The sequence below is a fragment of the Notamacropus eugenii genome, chromosome 5, assembly GCF_028372415.1.
Source record: "Notamacropus eugenii isolate mMacEug1 chromosome 5, mMacEug1.pri_v2, whole genome shotgun sequence".
Classification (NCBI taxonomy): Eukaryota; Metazoa; Chordata; class Mammalia; order Diprotodontia; family Macropodidae; genus Notamacropus; species Notamacropus eugenii.
The window spans coordinates 153,524,730-153,541,329 of NC_092876.1; the positions used below are offsets into that span (position 1 = coordinate 153,524,730).

General features: G+C 37.2%; 1 protein-coding gene across 1 annotated transcript; it reads left to right on the forward strand.

Moving 5' to 3' along the window:
• The first annotated feature begins 1,745 nt into the window (after nt 1–1,745).
• On the forward strand, nt 1,746–14,218 carry LOC140508948 (neutrophil collagenase-like). Its single transcript, XM_072616873.1, has 10 exons — nt 1,746–1,850; nt 3,459–3,703; nt 4,832–4,980; nt 5,069–5,194; nt 8,529–8,690; nt 9,272–9,389; nt 10,002–10,135; nt 12,170–12,321; nt 13,567–13,678; nt 14,115–14,218. Exons 1-10 carry the CDS (start codon nt 1,746–1,748, stop codon nt 14,216–14,218), a joined length of 1,407 nt encoding a protein of 468 aa, XP_072472974.1.
• Nucleotides 14,219–16,600: the final 2,382 nt, after the last annotated feature.

Below are 16,600 nucleotides of genomic sequence, written 5' to 3' on the forward strand. Positions count from 1 at the left end.
GTTCCTTGAGAGCTTAGAATGTCTTTTGCCTTGCTTTGTATTCCTAAAGCTTATCAGAGGTCCTCGCACACACTAGATTAATTCATGCAAACATTAATAAATGTTTACTAATTGACTTTCAGTTCAGCACTCTACTACACCACCTGACTGCCACACTAATCTAGTCCCAGCTCTTAAGGTTAGTCAAAAGTTTCCCAGCAAAAATTACAAAGGATCGGAAGTCATATCTCAAACGAACTATGGAACAGTCACATATGCATGCGTATTCATTCATTCAATAAATATTTTTTGAGTATAGTAGGCACTCTGGAATGATATAGGAGCTGATTTTATATAAAGTAGGCTAGGATATTGCTTATAGGCTATAATTTGAAAAGTACTACTCAAAGGTTTCCGTGGGCAAAACTATTTGGTTACAGTGGAAAGAACACTGGATTTGGGATTCTCTGGGATGGTGGGTAACCAAGCAATTAACCAATCAACAGACATTTATGAAGCACCTACTGTATGCCAGGCACTATTAGGCCTTGGGCAGACAAATGAGACAGCCATTGCTCTCAAGGAGTTTCAAGTTATATTTTAATGAAAGAAATAACAGAAAGGAGGACTGTTGACCTGGGAATGAAGTTTTGGTCTGAGGAAACTTTCTAGCAGCTGTGATAGTTAATTTCAATATTGTTCTCAGAGGAAGGACAAGAGATGGAAGCATATATGGGCTCTGAGTTTGAGAGCAAGGCAGTGGGCAATATTTCAGTAGTAAGTAGGTCCACAAATCCTGATAGATGACCAGATGGGATAAGAAGCATGGCCTAGAGGAGCTACATATAGTAGCTACATAATTTTCAATTAATTGTCCATCCACTAATTAGCTTAGCACAGCCTCTGGAGAAATGGGGTCTGAAGACCGACTGAATTAATTTACCTGGGGTGAGAAAACATGATTCAAGGAGTGCTGATTAGCTAACCTCCCATGAACTTAGCTTCTTCATCTGCCAAATGAGGGAGTTACACTAAATGACCTTTGCCAACTACAAATCTATGATCTTATGACCCTCCTTGGCTTCAAAGGACTTGAAATTCTATCTTTAGAGATTAATTCTTTTGTGCCCTTTTAATCTTTTCCCTCACCACTATTCATTCTTGATTCCATCATTGAAAAATTTCTCTTTTCATTTCTCCCAATGTACAACTCCTGTCTTCATGATCCAATGGCTAGACACAAAATCTTTTCATGTACGATGAGGTGGGCAGAACTCAAGGAGTCTACATTACAGGTAGGATGTACACAAGCACAGCCTGCCTGTCCCAGCATCTTATCTGTGCAGGAGGAAACCTCTGCTCTTTGACTAAAAACTGTGAGAGTTATTTCCTACTCCTGTGTAGATTTCTCTTGTAATTATAATTTTGCTGAGATGAACATCAGAGTGACAAAACCTGTAGAAAAATCCAGGAAGTAACGAACAGGACAATCTCTTTTCTCTGTTGAAAGCCCCCTTCCTTACGATAAATCACAGAATAAAATTACAAAATTGAGAGTGTAACAAGTTGGGGTTGCTTCACAACTTCTGAAGAAACCATCACCTTGGACATTGCTATATCAGGTTTATAAAGAGAACATTAACAAGTGACAACGGAGGGTATGAGCACCAAGCAAGGAAGCAAAGAAGGTCCTTACCCAGAGAATCTGACTTCCCTAGAGGGGAAAGGAAAGCTGCTGGGAGAAAGGAATGGAAGTCACACCAAATATGGAGAAGGTCCTTCTATTTCTGCTGTTACTTCACACACAGCTTTCAAGTGCTTTTCCTGTATCTCCCAAAAGCCTTGAGGAGAAAAAAATGGCAACTGTTCAGGTAAAATCTGGTTGTGAATGACCTACTGTGGTGGCTGATTATATTTTCAGGAAGTTAAGTAGATGTTGCTTCCCTTCTCAATTGCAATGTCCTAAAATGAACTTAGGGATGGGACTGTTCTCTGTAATTTGGTTTAGGTTTGACTTCATGATTTAGAAGATTTAAAGAAGGTGAATATTGTCTCTTCATATCCCATCACCCCCAGAGGGCAGAAAATAAAATTAGCCAAGCTTTTTATAAAAATGCTGTTACTCAAGTACTACTCACTATGAAACTTTTAGAATGAATTATTCTTTTTATTATTGATTACATGAAAATCCTTTTATCTAAATTAGGATTTCCTGTCTCCTACCACAATCTACACTCACATATCCACAGAAGGGCAGTATGGTGTACTGGAAGAGGGGGTTTTTATTTGAACCATGGTTCCCTTATTTACTGACTCTGTGATCTTGAGAAAGTCATTTGGCTTCTGTGAGCCTCAGTTTTCTCCTCTGTAAAATGGATCACTTGCATTACCTCCTTTACAAGGTCGTTAAAAAGAAAGAGCTAATAATGCTATATATCATTATTATTAACTGGCTTTCCATTAACAGAATTAATCTGCAGTCAGGAATAGAGGGAAGCCTAGAACCAGGAAAATAGAACAAGGAAAAATCAATTCAGTAGATCCTGACAATGGAATCACAATGCCTATTCACCAGATTTAGTGTCTATTTATGAATCATAGGAGTTGATAGAAAAGCAGATCTAAGAGATTTTTTTTGCCATCATTTTACAGAATGAAAGCTCAACATCATAAAAAAAAAGGAATTAATGAAACTACTACAAGCACTCAACATGTTTGGTGATATCATTGTTTCTCTTTAATTTTGCTAAAATAACTTTCTATAAACAATATTGCATAGAACCATAAGTAGCTGAAATGGTAGAGGAAATTTAGTGGATGTGGAAGCAGGAGGATAGACCCCACAGAGAGGAGCAGGAACACTGTAGCACAGTCATAAGAGAACAACAAGACAGTCCTGGTGGTGGGTAGAAGGCAACCAAGGTGTTTTCTCAGGACCAGCTCCAGTGAATGCCTGTGTTAAGATTGGAAGGTAAAATGCAAGACAACAATTAACATGGGGAAAAAAGCATGATCTCCCAGTGGGAAGTATGCCCTTGTCCATACCAGCACCCTAGTAAAAATTCCTGTTTATTCTGTTTTGGTTATAGTACTGATCACACACACACACACACACACACACACACACACACTCACACACACACATATTTGATGAAATATTTTTGTTGATTGTTAAGTATCTTTTAGATGCCCACAACATTGCCCACCCTCCACAGAAATGTTCTTAATATCCTTACCATAAATGTATAGATTTCCAAGGTGTCTACTTTGAAAGTGACACCATTTATTTGGATGTATAAGCTTGGGTCTGTTCATTAAAACACTGGTCACATGATTTTATAGTCAAAGCCATGAGTCATGTTAGTCCTCAATGGATTCACACTCCAAGAAGCAGGTGATTTCTACACCTGAAACAAGAATAATTCAGAAAACATAACTGCAGATTTCATATAAGATTTCTAATATTTGTCTTTCACCAGAGGTATCTAGAAAACTTTTATGGTATGCCAAAAAGTGGAGACAAGATAAAACGGTACAAGAATAGTACTCACTTGGTTAAGAAGCTTAAAGAAATGCAGAAATTTTTTGGCTTGGAGGAGACTGGACAACCGGATGAGGAAACTATAGACATTATGAAAATGCCCAGATGTGGGAATCCTGATGCAGGTGAATTTAAGCTGACTGAAGGAAATCCAAAGTGGAAAAGGAATGAAATTACATACAGGTAAAGTTTCCTGTATTCAAGGATGACAACATATAAAGAATGAATGGCAAGTTATACATGTTTCCTTCTCCCCCAAACCTGCTATTTAATAATCAATTCTCCAGTGAACTAAGTAGTAACTTGATAGGATGAAGATGTCTCTCCATGCATCCAAATAGCCTGTCACCAGAGAAAGAATGGGGTGAATCTAGTTCAAATTTATCCAGTTCACTAAATTTTCACCACATCTGGTGAACTGATGTTTGAATGAGGGAATCAATTGTATTATCATTTCCTCTTTCCTTCTCTTTCATCATATCAGCTAAATAGAACCTTCGTCCTTTTGGTCCAGCACCTACTTGTACTTTCTTCTCCAAAAGAGTGGTGGAAAATGTAGCATATCACTTATTCCAAAAACAGGAAAGAGAAATCATGTGAGATATTAACTACCTGACTTCACTTTCACAAAAAAAATCAGAATTTATCGAGTCCTTAATATATGCAATGCACTATAGCCGACATCAGAGATACAAAGATGAGCCATTGCGTTGTAATATGGTATACCACAAAGGATACCAAATATGGAGTTACAAGGTCTGAGTTCCAATCCTATCTCTGCTACTTCTTACCTGTATGACCATGGGCAAGTCTCTTAACGTCTCTATGTCCTACTTTTCTCATATGTAAAAGGAGAGCTTCAACCAGATAATCTCTAAGGTCTACTTTGACTTTTTATTGTTCAGTTGTTTCAGTCATGTTCAATTCCTCAAGACCCCATTTGCGATTTTCTTGGCAAGGATCCAGAAGTGGTTTGCCATTTCCTTCTCCAGCTCATTTTACAGATGAAGAAAATGAGGCAAATAGGATTAAGTTGCCAAGGGTCACACAGCTAGTAAGTGTCCAAGGCAGATTTGAACTCAGAAAGATGAGTCTTCCTGACTCCAGGTCTGGCATTCTATCCACTGTTCCACTTAGATGCCCTCTATTTCAGTTATAGATCTCTGATTCTATGACCCTACCCACAAGGAATGTTTTTCTATGAAAAAGGATAAAACAAGTACCCAGCTAACTCTAAAAGAAATCACAAAGTGATTAATGTTTACTATGATGAGTTTAATAAGTCTCTTATCTATTCCTTTCATTTAAAAGCATTATAAAGTATACATCAGATATGCCAAAAGCTGATGTGGATTCGGCAATTGAGAAAGCCATACAGATCTGGAGTGATCCATCACCTCTGAAGTTCACCAAGATCCTTAATGGTGAAGCTGACATAAAGATCTCTTTTGTCCGAGGAGGTAATAGCAAGCTGGTCATGCTAAATTTAGCCTTTTTGACCAATCTGAGAAAGTGGAAGGCTCAACATTGATTTTAATTTGATTACAGATCATGGTGACAACTCACCCTTTGATGGTAAGAATGGAATCCTTGCACATGCATTTCAACCAGGCCAGGGAATTGGAGGAGATGCTCATTTTGATGAAGATGAAACTTGGACCACAGGCTCCAAGGGTAAGTTACAAAAAACACTTTCTGAATTGATACTTTTGAGAGTGCCCTGTCCCAGTTCTCTTAACATCTCTTTTCTGGAAAATCAAGGTGGAACAAAGTTCTGGAGTCAGAGGACATAAATTCAAATCTTAGCTTTAACACTTAGTAACTGTGTGACCTTGAACAAGCCACTTAATTTCTTTCAGCCTCAGTTTCCTCATCTGTAATACAAAGGGGAAGAACTGAATGGCACAAGCTACTAACAACAAAATTCCCTTAGACTCTAACCAACTGACAATTTTCCAATCTGTTTTTTGTTTGTTCGTTTTTGTATAATCATAACTCAGAGTATCACTTGATTTTTACTATATGAAGACATTGTGTGAACAACCTGTGTCTTAGCTATCTTCGTCCACCCCATTGTCCTCCCTTATGTACACTCATATATACATGGTGACTGGAACATGAAAGGGGATTACTTTACACTTGTTAGATTGAATCCAGTACTTCAAGGATCTATGGAAACCATCGATATGGATACTTTTCCCACCCATACAGATTCCAACATCTCCATGCCTTTTTGGAACCATAATAAGTACTTAATGCATGACAACTGAGCATTTTTGGAATGAAGGGATATCACAGGCCAGCTAGTCCAACTCCACTTTACAGATAAAGAAACTGATTCTCAGAGAAAAGAATTAACTTCTTCAAGGTCCCAAAGCTGGTAACTGATGGAAGCAGATTCATACTCATTCTTCTAAGTCCAATGAGTACTTTTTCCATTATACCACACCACTCAACTTCTGGTATTAAAAAATGCAAAGCATTTTGAAATAGTCTCAATTAGGAAAATATCTAATCATTTCACTTACTTAGTATAAACATTCTCTCTTAAATCAATAAATTTAACCAAATTGAATAAAGAATCATTAAGTACCAAATAAACTCACTGAGGTGAAAGCCTTAATGGGTAGGCCAAAGCAAATGCCCCAAATGTGTCTCTATTCAATAAACCATTAGCTTTTCAAAAGCAGGACTGGAACAAGAAGGTTCTCATGCTTTTCCCTGGAAAGGTAGGAAGGGACCAGGCTATGGGGGCTTTGAAGACAAAAAGAAGACTTTTTTGATTCTGAAGGTAATAGGGAGGCACTGAAATTTATTGAAGAGGGAGGAAAAAATTATCCTCGGAATCAGGAAAGCCTATATTAAAGTCTAGCTTCTTAGACAGAGTTATTAAATGACTGTAGAACAGTCACTTGTCCTTTACTGCCCAGGCAACTTTCTGAGAATAGAAATTATAAAGAAGTTGCTGATCTGCAATGGTGGAAGGTATTTCCACAGTGAGAGTTCCTGACATTGATGAAATCATAGACATGGACTAAAAAAAATGTGTATACCTGTGTTAGACCTCAGAGATACAAAGACAAAAACAAAGTAGTCCTTGCCATCAAGTAGCTAATGTTCTACTGGGGTTGTACTCAAATAAGTAAACCTGAAGGACAGGAGGCAATGCCAGATCATGGAAAGAATGCTAACTTTGCAATCAGAAGACTTGGATTTAAATCCATCTTCTTATTCTTATAATCTGTGTGACCATGGGGAGGTCACAACCCTCTGGACTACAGTTTTCTTATCTGTAAAATGAGAGGATAGAATTAGGTGCCATTGAGTTTCTTCTAATTCTAGATCTATGACTGATGAAAAAGAATTTCAGGACAGAGAGTATACTAACAACATGTCAGGGCTCAGGAAGGGCCTTGAGTAGGAGGTGGCACCTCAGTCATGCTTTGAAGGAAGCTTGGGAGATTGAGACAAAAATGAAGAGAGTTCATTTTAGAATTGGAATGTAACCTGTGTACAGCTGTGGAAGATGGAAATGAAATGTCACACACAAGGACCGGTGATGTCAACTTGACCAGATGATGAGTATATGAACATGAGTCATACAAAATGAGTCTGGAAAATGAAATTAAAAATTGTTAAATTCCAAGCAAGAATTTTATATTTTATCCCAGCAGCAATAGAGAGCATTAAATATTTTTGAATAGGGATAAAGGAATGGTCTGCTCTGTGTTTTAGGAATATTGATTTGGCAACTGTATGGTGAGTGGGTTGGAGGGTTGAGAAATAACATAAATGCTGCAGAAGTGCAGAGGCATGGTAAACTGGTGAGGATGAGGGGAGATATATGAAGACATTATGGAGTAGATCGCATTTGAGATGGGCTTTGAAAGATGTATAAGATTTAAGATATAAGGAAGCAGAGAATTCCAAGTAGTCTTTATAGGAAGAGTGTGGGAAAACATAAAGGCATTTTCTGAGGAAAACTAGTAGACTTATTTTATCTGCAGTAGAAAGTTTGTATAATAAAAAGAGCTCATGTTTGGTCAGTTGGTCAACAAACAATTTAATAGCTACTATATGCCAAGTGGTATGTTCAAACCTAGGGCTACAAAGAAAAGTAAAAGACAAAAGGAGCTCACAAGTTAATGGGGGAGACTACATGCAAAGAATTATCTATAAACAAATTATATACGGCATAAATTGGAGATAACCAACAGAAGGAAGGCACTAGAATTAAGAGGAATGGGAAAAGGCTCCCCATAGAAGCTAGGATTTTAACTTGCACTTGAAGGAAGCCAGGAGGCAGAGATGAGGAGGAAGAGATTTCCAGGAATCGAAGACAGTCAGTGAAAATGCCCCAAGTTAGAAGATGGAGTGTCTTATCTGAGGATCAAGGTTTTGAGGTTTTCAAAAAACTTTATAGGATGCTGGAAAGAAACAAAAATAAAACAATGCAAGGCAGTATTAGACTAAATGCCAAAATTAATGTCTTCTTTGGCCCTCTGTGCCTACCCTGGATACCCATTCTCATTCATATTATGAAGTTGGCCATAACCATATCAATGAGGATTAAGGATGTGGAAGACTAAAGAGTAGAGAAAGAACAAGCAAATGAAAAAATAAAGGAGGCTAAGTGAGGTATAATGGAAAGAACATTGAAATGGGAGTCAAGAGACTTGATTTCAAGTCCTAGATCTGCCTCTAACTACCTTCTGACCCTGGACAAATGACATCACTTTTCTGTTGCTTCATTTTTGTCATGTTAAATGAGGGGGTTAGTTTTCAAAACATTCCATGAGAAAAATTCACTAGTTTATTCTCAAATTGTATAAAGAGTGTCTGGATTCATCTACTTCCCACTACTTGATTCTATGTGTGAATAAGGTCTTAATTATAGGGTGAGAGGAGAAGTCTTCAGCCATTTTTGATTTGGGCATGTCAACCCCAACAATCATAATTGCTATAGTCTTGGATATAGGGAAAAGTTATGACCACCCTTTTGTTTCAGGTTACAACTTATTCCTTGTTGCTGCTCATGAATTTGGCCATTCATTGGGCCTTTCTCATTCTACTGATCCTGGTGCCTTGATGTTCCCCATTTATTCCTTCTCTGAGCCCAGCACTTATGTACTGCCTCAGGATGACATTGATGGCATTCAGTTTATCTATGGTAAGCAGAATTTTCCTCTGTGAATAGCTGTTCTTAGTGACATAGATTCAATTATGAGCTGAGTCCCATGTCCATTTTTGTGTTTAGAGGACTCCAGGAATGGACCTACATAGGTCCTGAAGAACTTACCTTTTACTCTCTTGAAGGTTCTCTTCCACAAGTTGGATTCCTTTAGCATTTGTAAGCTGCTGATACCAAGGATCTTGTTTGTTCTCATTTTTAAATGGCTCAAATAACGTTCTTCTAACAATTACTATAATTTCTGCTTTGGCAACACCACCGACTACAGGTATAATCTCCCTCCTCCAAAAAGATACAGTGTGTTGGATCTGTGTGATGGCCTAAGGGCTGGCTACATCAAAAGCCTTAAATAAGAATATGACAATGAATGGGATTGAGGTGAAGACATTTCTCCCGCTAGGACTGGGCAAAACCTATCTCTCCAAGAGGTCTTTCCCTAATCTCCCCAACACTCGCCTATGTTATTAGAGCTTTCCCTCTTAGATTACCTCAAAAGCATCACAATAGTCTTGTAACCCTTTACTTTTTAAAATCTTGCTTCTTTAAATATTGTCTTTAAGGTAGTTCAAATAATCCTATCAAACCTACTGGACCCACTACACCAGGAACCTGTGATCCGCAGCTGACATTTGATGCAATTACTACACTCCGTGGAGAAGTCATAATCTTTAAAGACAAGTATAAAGCTGAATCAATACTTCCATTAACTTTTTCTTTTGTAGATGTATCCCAATACACTTTAAAAATAAGTGATCGGGTTTAACTCATAACCTAATAATACTCTCCTCTTTTCTATTCTATGTGTTTTTGTTGTTGGTTGATTATGGTTTTCTTTGGAAATAATGGTTGTGTCTTTGCTGCTTTAAACCTCTAGAGTAGGGGTTAGCAAACTTTGAGCCATGGGCTGAATGTAATTCACTGACTGTTTTTGTATGACCCCAAAACTACACATTATAATAAATTTTAAAATGTAAAAACCATTATCAGTTCACAGGCTGAATAAAAACAAATAAAGGACCATAATTGGCCTGTGGGCCATAATTTGCCAACTTCTGTTCTAAAGCAAAAGAGAACAATTACAGATATCTTTGTGGAATAGATTAAGATGCAAGAAGGGTTTGAGACAAGATGATTTCTTAAATCAGTTTCACTCCGTGATTTTGGTAAATCAGTCCTTTATGAGACACAACCAAAACTGACTTCATTACATCCATCTTGGTTCACTTATTGAAGGACATACTATTACTGTCCATCTTAATTTATTTTCTTTTTTTCGAAAATTCTCATCAGTTATTTTTGGCGAAGGCACCACCAGCTATTGAGGCCTAAGCTCCATAAGATTTCCTTATTCTGGCCATCATTACCATCTGGGATACAAGCTGCTTATGAGGACGTTGAAAAGGATTTAGTTTTTCTATTTAAAGGTAACTGCACCTGGATTTCTCTTGTTACTCTAGTTTTGCCCAGAGAGAGGCATGATCTGGTTTCAGTTACCATTTATTGTCCTTTCCTATGTCAGGAATCTATCATTTTAGACATTGGACTAAGGAATTAAAGAAGTTACTTTTTGGATGATACTGAACTCAACTGAAGATAAATCTTCATGTTGTCCAGTCATTTTTCAGTCACATCTGACTCTTCATGATTCCATTTGGGATTTCCATTTTCCTGACATAGAGCAATTTATCATTTCTTTCTCCAGCTCCTTTTACAAATGGGGAAATTAAGGCAAACATGAATGTGAGGAGAAAAGTTATATCATTTCATAGTGAGGTATTGAACTATTTTTTTGAAAATCTAGTTAGGATAAGACTATATAAACTCAAACAGAGAATATATTATGGATTATTTGCCTGAAACATTCCCAATAACTGAAGCATATAGCATTTCCTCTCATTAATTATCTAATTACTTCCCAAATATTAATTTTTGAAAATAGTCCAATGCTTTACTGCACATTAATACCTAGATTTCAGGGTTTAGTTCTGTGTTTTTCATGAGTATGGAGAATATCTAGTGTAGACACTTCCTACACTGATGTAGGTAGTCATTTAGTCATAGAGAGTTAAATGGGACACTAAAAGGTTAGTTTATTTGCCCTCGGTCTTACAACTATTTTATCTCAGGAGCAGAATTCAAACTCAGGTTTTCTTGATTCCAAGGAGAATGCTTTATCTGCTATTCTATGTTATTTCAAAGTTTGGACTAAAAAAGTTATACATGATTAGGTATTGCATTTTACTTGGGGTTTTTCCCTAGAACAATAGAAGGTTCTTTGAGAACCTACTAGTGGGACACTGACATTGGAGATAAGCACCCACTTCACCACATTCCCACATGTCCAAGATTAGATTAACAGACAAAAAGACTGACAATAACGCTGAGAGTTCCAGAAAGGAAAATCTAGTTTCTTCTTGCTGGGTATCTACCCTGTGAAGTCTCTCACAATAACAGAAGTTCTTTTATAAGTCTTAGCAAGACAAGGAATGAATATCACCACCAATGAAAAGTACTCCTTGGATTCCTACTATTTTCAAGGAAGACCCTGTGCTAAACCCTCCTCTCTCTCTCTCTCTCTCTCTCTCCTCTCTCTCTCTCTCTCTCTCTCTCTCTCTCTCTCTCTCTTCTCTCTCTCTCTGTCTCTCTCTCTGTCTCTGTCTCTGTCTCTCTCTGTCTCTGCTCTCTCTGTCTCTCTCTCTCTCTGTCTCTCTCTGTCTCTCTCTGTCTCTGTCTCTCTCTGTCTCTCTCTGTCTCTCTGTCTCTCTCTGTCTCTCTCTGTCTCTCTCTCGTCTCTCTGTCTCTCTGCTCTCTCTGTCTCTCTGTCTCTCTCTCTCTGTTTATGGGTATGTGTTGGGGTAGGGATGAGGGTAAGACCTTACCTCTGTTCTCAAAGAACTTGCAGTGTCACTAGATAGACTATGCACAACAAAAATGAAGTAGCGATTTAACAAATAAGTCTGTACTAAGTGCCAAATAGTGAAGGCAACAGAATCTACAGGAATTTACATGAGGGAAACAGCTCTTTTTCTAGGACTGGAAGGAAGGCAATGACTTTGAAATGAAAAGAGCAGAGAGGGAGACATCACCAATAGAGAAAATCATGTGAGCAGAGGAGCTATTATGGGAATAGTTTTTACATGTGACAGGAATCACTGTTTGCTCAGTAGGTCAGTTTGGTTAGAGCAGAGAGGATTAATGGGAAATTATTTTGAAGAGGTAAGTATTGTTCAAATCACTGAGGACCAAGCTAAGGAATTTAGCTTTTATTGTGCAAGTGGTGAAAAGTACCATTAACTGTGACTTAGCAGAATGGGTATACCATTGTTTATTATAAAAATAACAACATACATTTGCCCTAATTTCATTTATATAATGATTTGCAATGAGGCAAATTGTGATAGAAACTATTCAGAGAAATTGAGGAGTTTTACATAATGACTTTCCATCACTATGTATAGGTAACCGGTACTGGGCTCTATTTGGTTATGAAATCAGGCCTGGCTTCCCCAAAGATATCTCCGACTTTGGCTTCCCAAGAATTGTACAAGCCATAGATGCAGCGGTTTCAAGTAGTGACTATGGAAAAACATACTTCTTCGTAAAGAACCAAACTGGAGGTAAGGATACATGTTTCCATATCCAGAAGTTGAAATCTGTTTTTGAGTTGACAGAAAGTCATCTTTGCTCTTTCTGGACAACATGAAGAAATCCAAAAGAAAATGGGTAATTCTATTCTCCAGTGATTTCCAAAGAAATGAACATTTGTTGCTACAAGGTACTCATTAGTCCAGTTTTCTGAAAGAGTGGTTTATTCAGGGCTCCATAGCTATTTGGGGATCATTTGAGACAGAAGGCCATCTCTTCAATACTAATATTCTCCTGGTACTGTAAGATATAGTTTGAAGTCATGGAATATCTACATCAGAAGGTTCAAATTGAAAAATAGCACAAAGGGGAAACATGAAAAGGAAGTGTGGTGATTGTGGAGTCAAAGGACTTGGACTGAAGTTCCAAATCTGCCACTTATTTGTCATGTGACTTTGGACCCACTTTATGTCTATGGACCTCATTTTCTATATGCAGTATGATCATGACTTGTATGCAAAAAGTGGTACAAAGTATATGACTGGTGATATGGATTACTACAGAGGAGAAAATGATATGGAGGAACTCTGACCTTGCTCACAGAGGGAGTGGCTATATCAATGAATTGATCAAAATAATGAAGTGCCATATCACTTAGGTGTCCTGAATCTTGTGTCAGTGCCCTTTCCATGATTTATATGTTGTCCTTATAACGTTATGGTCTACGAAAGGTCCCCCTTTTTTGCCAGAAATTCCTCATCCAAATAATGGAATGGCAGCTTATATACAAAAAGAAAACATAAGTCTGTGCTGAAACACTCTAGTATAATGGTAAGGAAGAGTAAGGTAATGGAAATGCTCATTTTAAGGGATTCAGCTCATTCTTCTGAAGGAAATATTTTGCAGATGGACTAGAGAATTTGGTGGCCATGACTCTCAACATCGATGTGGTATTAAATAAAAACATGTATGGGCTCATGCAATGTTTTGTGCAGGTATACTGATGACCTTGTAAACCATAAGATTGCTTATTTTAGAAATAACACTGACAATGGGAGGCTAGGATTCTAGTGCTGATTCAACACCTTCACTTTAGGTAAGTCATTTAGCCACGCTGTAGTTCAATTTTCTCATCTATAAAATGGGTATAAATACCTTGCTCCACTTATCTTCCAGGATACTTGTGAAGATCAAATAAGAAAATGTGCTTTGAAAAATATAAATTACACTTTAAGTGTGAGCTACTTGTTATTATAAACCTATATCTATTTTTATCAGATTTGATCATCGAAGACGTGCCATGGATCCTGGTTATCCTAAAAATATAGCAGATAACTTTCCAGGGTTGCCAAGCAATGTGGATGCTGTTTTCCATAAAAATAGTAAGTAGAAATACCTATTTCGTAGAACATTTTAAAAGCTGTATTTGTAGAAATAACACTGACCCTGTGAAGATAGGTCTGAACCATAAATCCTCAGAGGCAGCACAGATAGGATAATGTATGATAGAGAGCCAGCCATGGAGTCTGGAATTCCTGGGTTCAAGTCTTGCCCCTGATATACTAGCTCTGCAACCAGGAGGCAGTCACATTAACCTCTCAGTGCATCAGACACTAAGGCTGTAAGTTACCAGATAGCTGTCAATTTACATTGGCAGAAGGAGTTTCCACACTCGATGCTCATACATCAGTAAAATCACTGACCCAGAGAAAAGATAGAGCATTAAGAAAAGTTAGTCTTGAAACAAGTGTAATTTTCTCTAAATGAAAAGTTTGAACATATCTGTAAGGTAACTATTTGATTTCTTTTTTCTCTTAGACTATTTCTACTTCTTTAGTGGACCAATATCCTATAAATTTGATCTCCGTGCTAGAAGAATCGTTGCTGTTGGAAGAAGCAACCGGTTATTAAATTGTAGATAGGATATGATTAAAATGTAAGCTAGAAGTAAGGTGTCTTTTGGATGTATCAAGAAATGGTTGGGTTTTTTTAATCTGTCACTGAAGATCCAATATTTAAGGCTTTTTTAAGCTTTTGTTAACTACTGCTATTTTCTTCTGCCATCTTTCCAGTTTTTGTGCCATTTAGTAAAATAAGTTCAAATTTCAATTGTGAGTAAGGAATGAGGTTCGATCAGTACTTTGATATCCTGACACCATTGTAATCAAGACATACACACTCTTCAACTTACAAGTGATTCTTACTCAGAATAGTCCTCCAGTGAGTCCTTGTTTTATACACATTCTTTGTCATTTTGTCAATCCATTATCTGATCCTTAAGATGTTTGGCGTCTTCAAGTCCCTTTTACTTTCCCTAAATTGCAAGATAGAGAGATTGTATAGTGCTATACTTTGAGTATAAAAGAGCTGAGTCAAAAAGTTCCAATCTCGGCTTTGGCATTTATTAGCTGTGTGACTATGAACAAGCAACTTATTCTTTCTGAGCTTTAAGCAACTCTCTAAGGCAACAACCTATCAAGGACCTGAAATCTGCCCCAAAGGAAAGAGTTGCTACACAGAGGAAATCAGATGTTCTTGGTATATTGATTTTCTGGACTTGATGCCCAAGCACTTGAGCATCTGGTTGAGAAGGGAAGTTGGTGCAAGTCATGGCCATAGCCCCTTGGGACATGGGAGATTCAGTGCCATTTTACCCAATGTAGTCCTCCATAATTAAGGTGATTGATTTTCATGACTCCTTTGGTTCCTATTAGAGTTGGTGAGGAAAATTTCTGAGGGAAGAGAAAAAAAATGCAGTTCTATGTCTAGGCCCTAACCCAGTTTGTTAGGGAAACTGAGACTTTCTTCCTTTTCCTTTTTCCATGTTTCTAGCTTGCTATATGTCTCATACGTTAGTTGCATTCATTGTTACTGCTTTTGTTGTTTGCCTTGATTCTCAATAAGTCACCTATGATGAGTAAAAAGGATTTATTGCATAAACAGAAGTTTTGAGGAACCCAATGTTGATGAGTAAGTTTGATGAATTTATTAAACTACTCTGTAATTCATAAATGAATTTATTGTCGACGCTTTTTTTTGAAAATATTATCTAGATTATCTAGTCAGTGGTGGGGAATCTGCAGCCTTGTGGCCCTCTAGGTCCTCAAGTGTGACCCTTTGACTGAACTGAAACTTCACAGAAGGGGATCTGGATTTGGATTGAGTCAAAGGGCAGCACTTGAGGAGCTAGAGGTCCATATGTGATCTGAAGGCCACAGGTTCCCCACACCTGCCTGGGATTTAGAAATAACATTCAGACATCAAATGTGTCACAACTTTTTATTTTTAATTTTTGGAATATAATAATGAATCAACATACTGTTTTATATTGATGATTGAGTAGAATTTTAAACATCTCTGCCCATCAGTCTGTTTGTATGTATTCCATGTTTCTAAGTTTTTACAATGAGTAAATCATTGATTTATTAGTTTTTCTCTTTATTTCTACTCAAATAAAATTTGAAGTGGATTTCAAAACCAAATGTTGGTTGAAATCATGACTAATTTATATTTTCTATTGGATTTTCTTACATCAGAATATTACCACCGTATTTGGGGTTTTATTGGGGCTAATGAGAATTATAGGATACCCGGTTGTCTTTTCTGGTCACTAGAATAAAGAAATTGCCAAGAGTAAACATCTGGGACCTCATTATGGGCAATGTGATTACTGCTCCAGAAAGAGATTTCAGAGCCCAATTGCTTCTTCTTCCCTCGTGGGCATCCCATAGGTCTTTTTAATGTTATCACCGAAGTGGTGGACTAGCTAGATCTCCCTCAATAAGAAAAATAAAACAAACTAGAAGAGCTTATTGATACTTTTTAGCAATCTTTGTAGAGGCAAAGTATGATAATAAACACTTGAAAATATGCCCAAAGAGTTATTGAACTACCTTATGCCTTTTGAACCAGCAGCACCACTACTTAGTCTATTTCCAATGCTGATTAGGGAAAACGGAAAAGAACCTACATGTTCTAAAATATTTATAGCAGCTCTCTTGCAGTAGCAAAGAACTGGAAGTTGCAAGGTTGCCCAACAATTGGAGAATGGTTGAAGAAGTGATATATGATTGTGATGGGATTCTACTGTGTTGTAAGAAATAATAAGCTCAATGATTTTAGAAATAATAAAGAGAGAAATGAGCAAAACCAAGAGAACATTGTATACCATAACAGCAATTTGGTTGTAAGAATGATATTGGGAGAATAAGTTATTTTGTCTATTATAAATACCCAAATTAATTACTAAAGGACATATTAAGAAAGACATTACTAGCATCTAGAGAAAGAACTGACAAATAGAA

Bases quoted from the DNA above. Each gene is read 5' to 3' on its own strand.
- LOC140508948 (XM_072616873.1), top strand. From the start codon at position 1,746: ATGGAGAAGGTCCTTCTATTTCTGCTGTTACTTCACACACAGCTTTCA. The intron at 5,195-8,528 runs GTAAGTTACAAA...CTTTTGTTTCAG, and splicing joins TTGGACCACAGGCTCCAAGG to GTTACAACTTATTCCTTGTT. The intron at 13,679-14,114 runs GTAAGTAGAAAT...TTTTTCTCTTAG, and splicing joins TGCTGTTTTCCATAAAAATA to ACTATTTCTACTTCTTTAGT.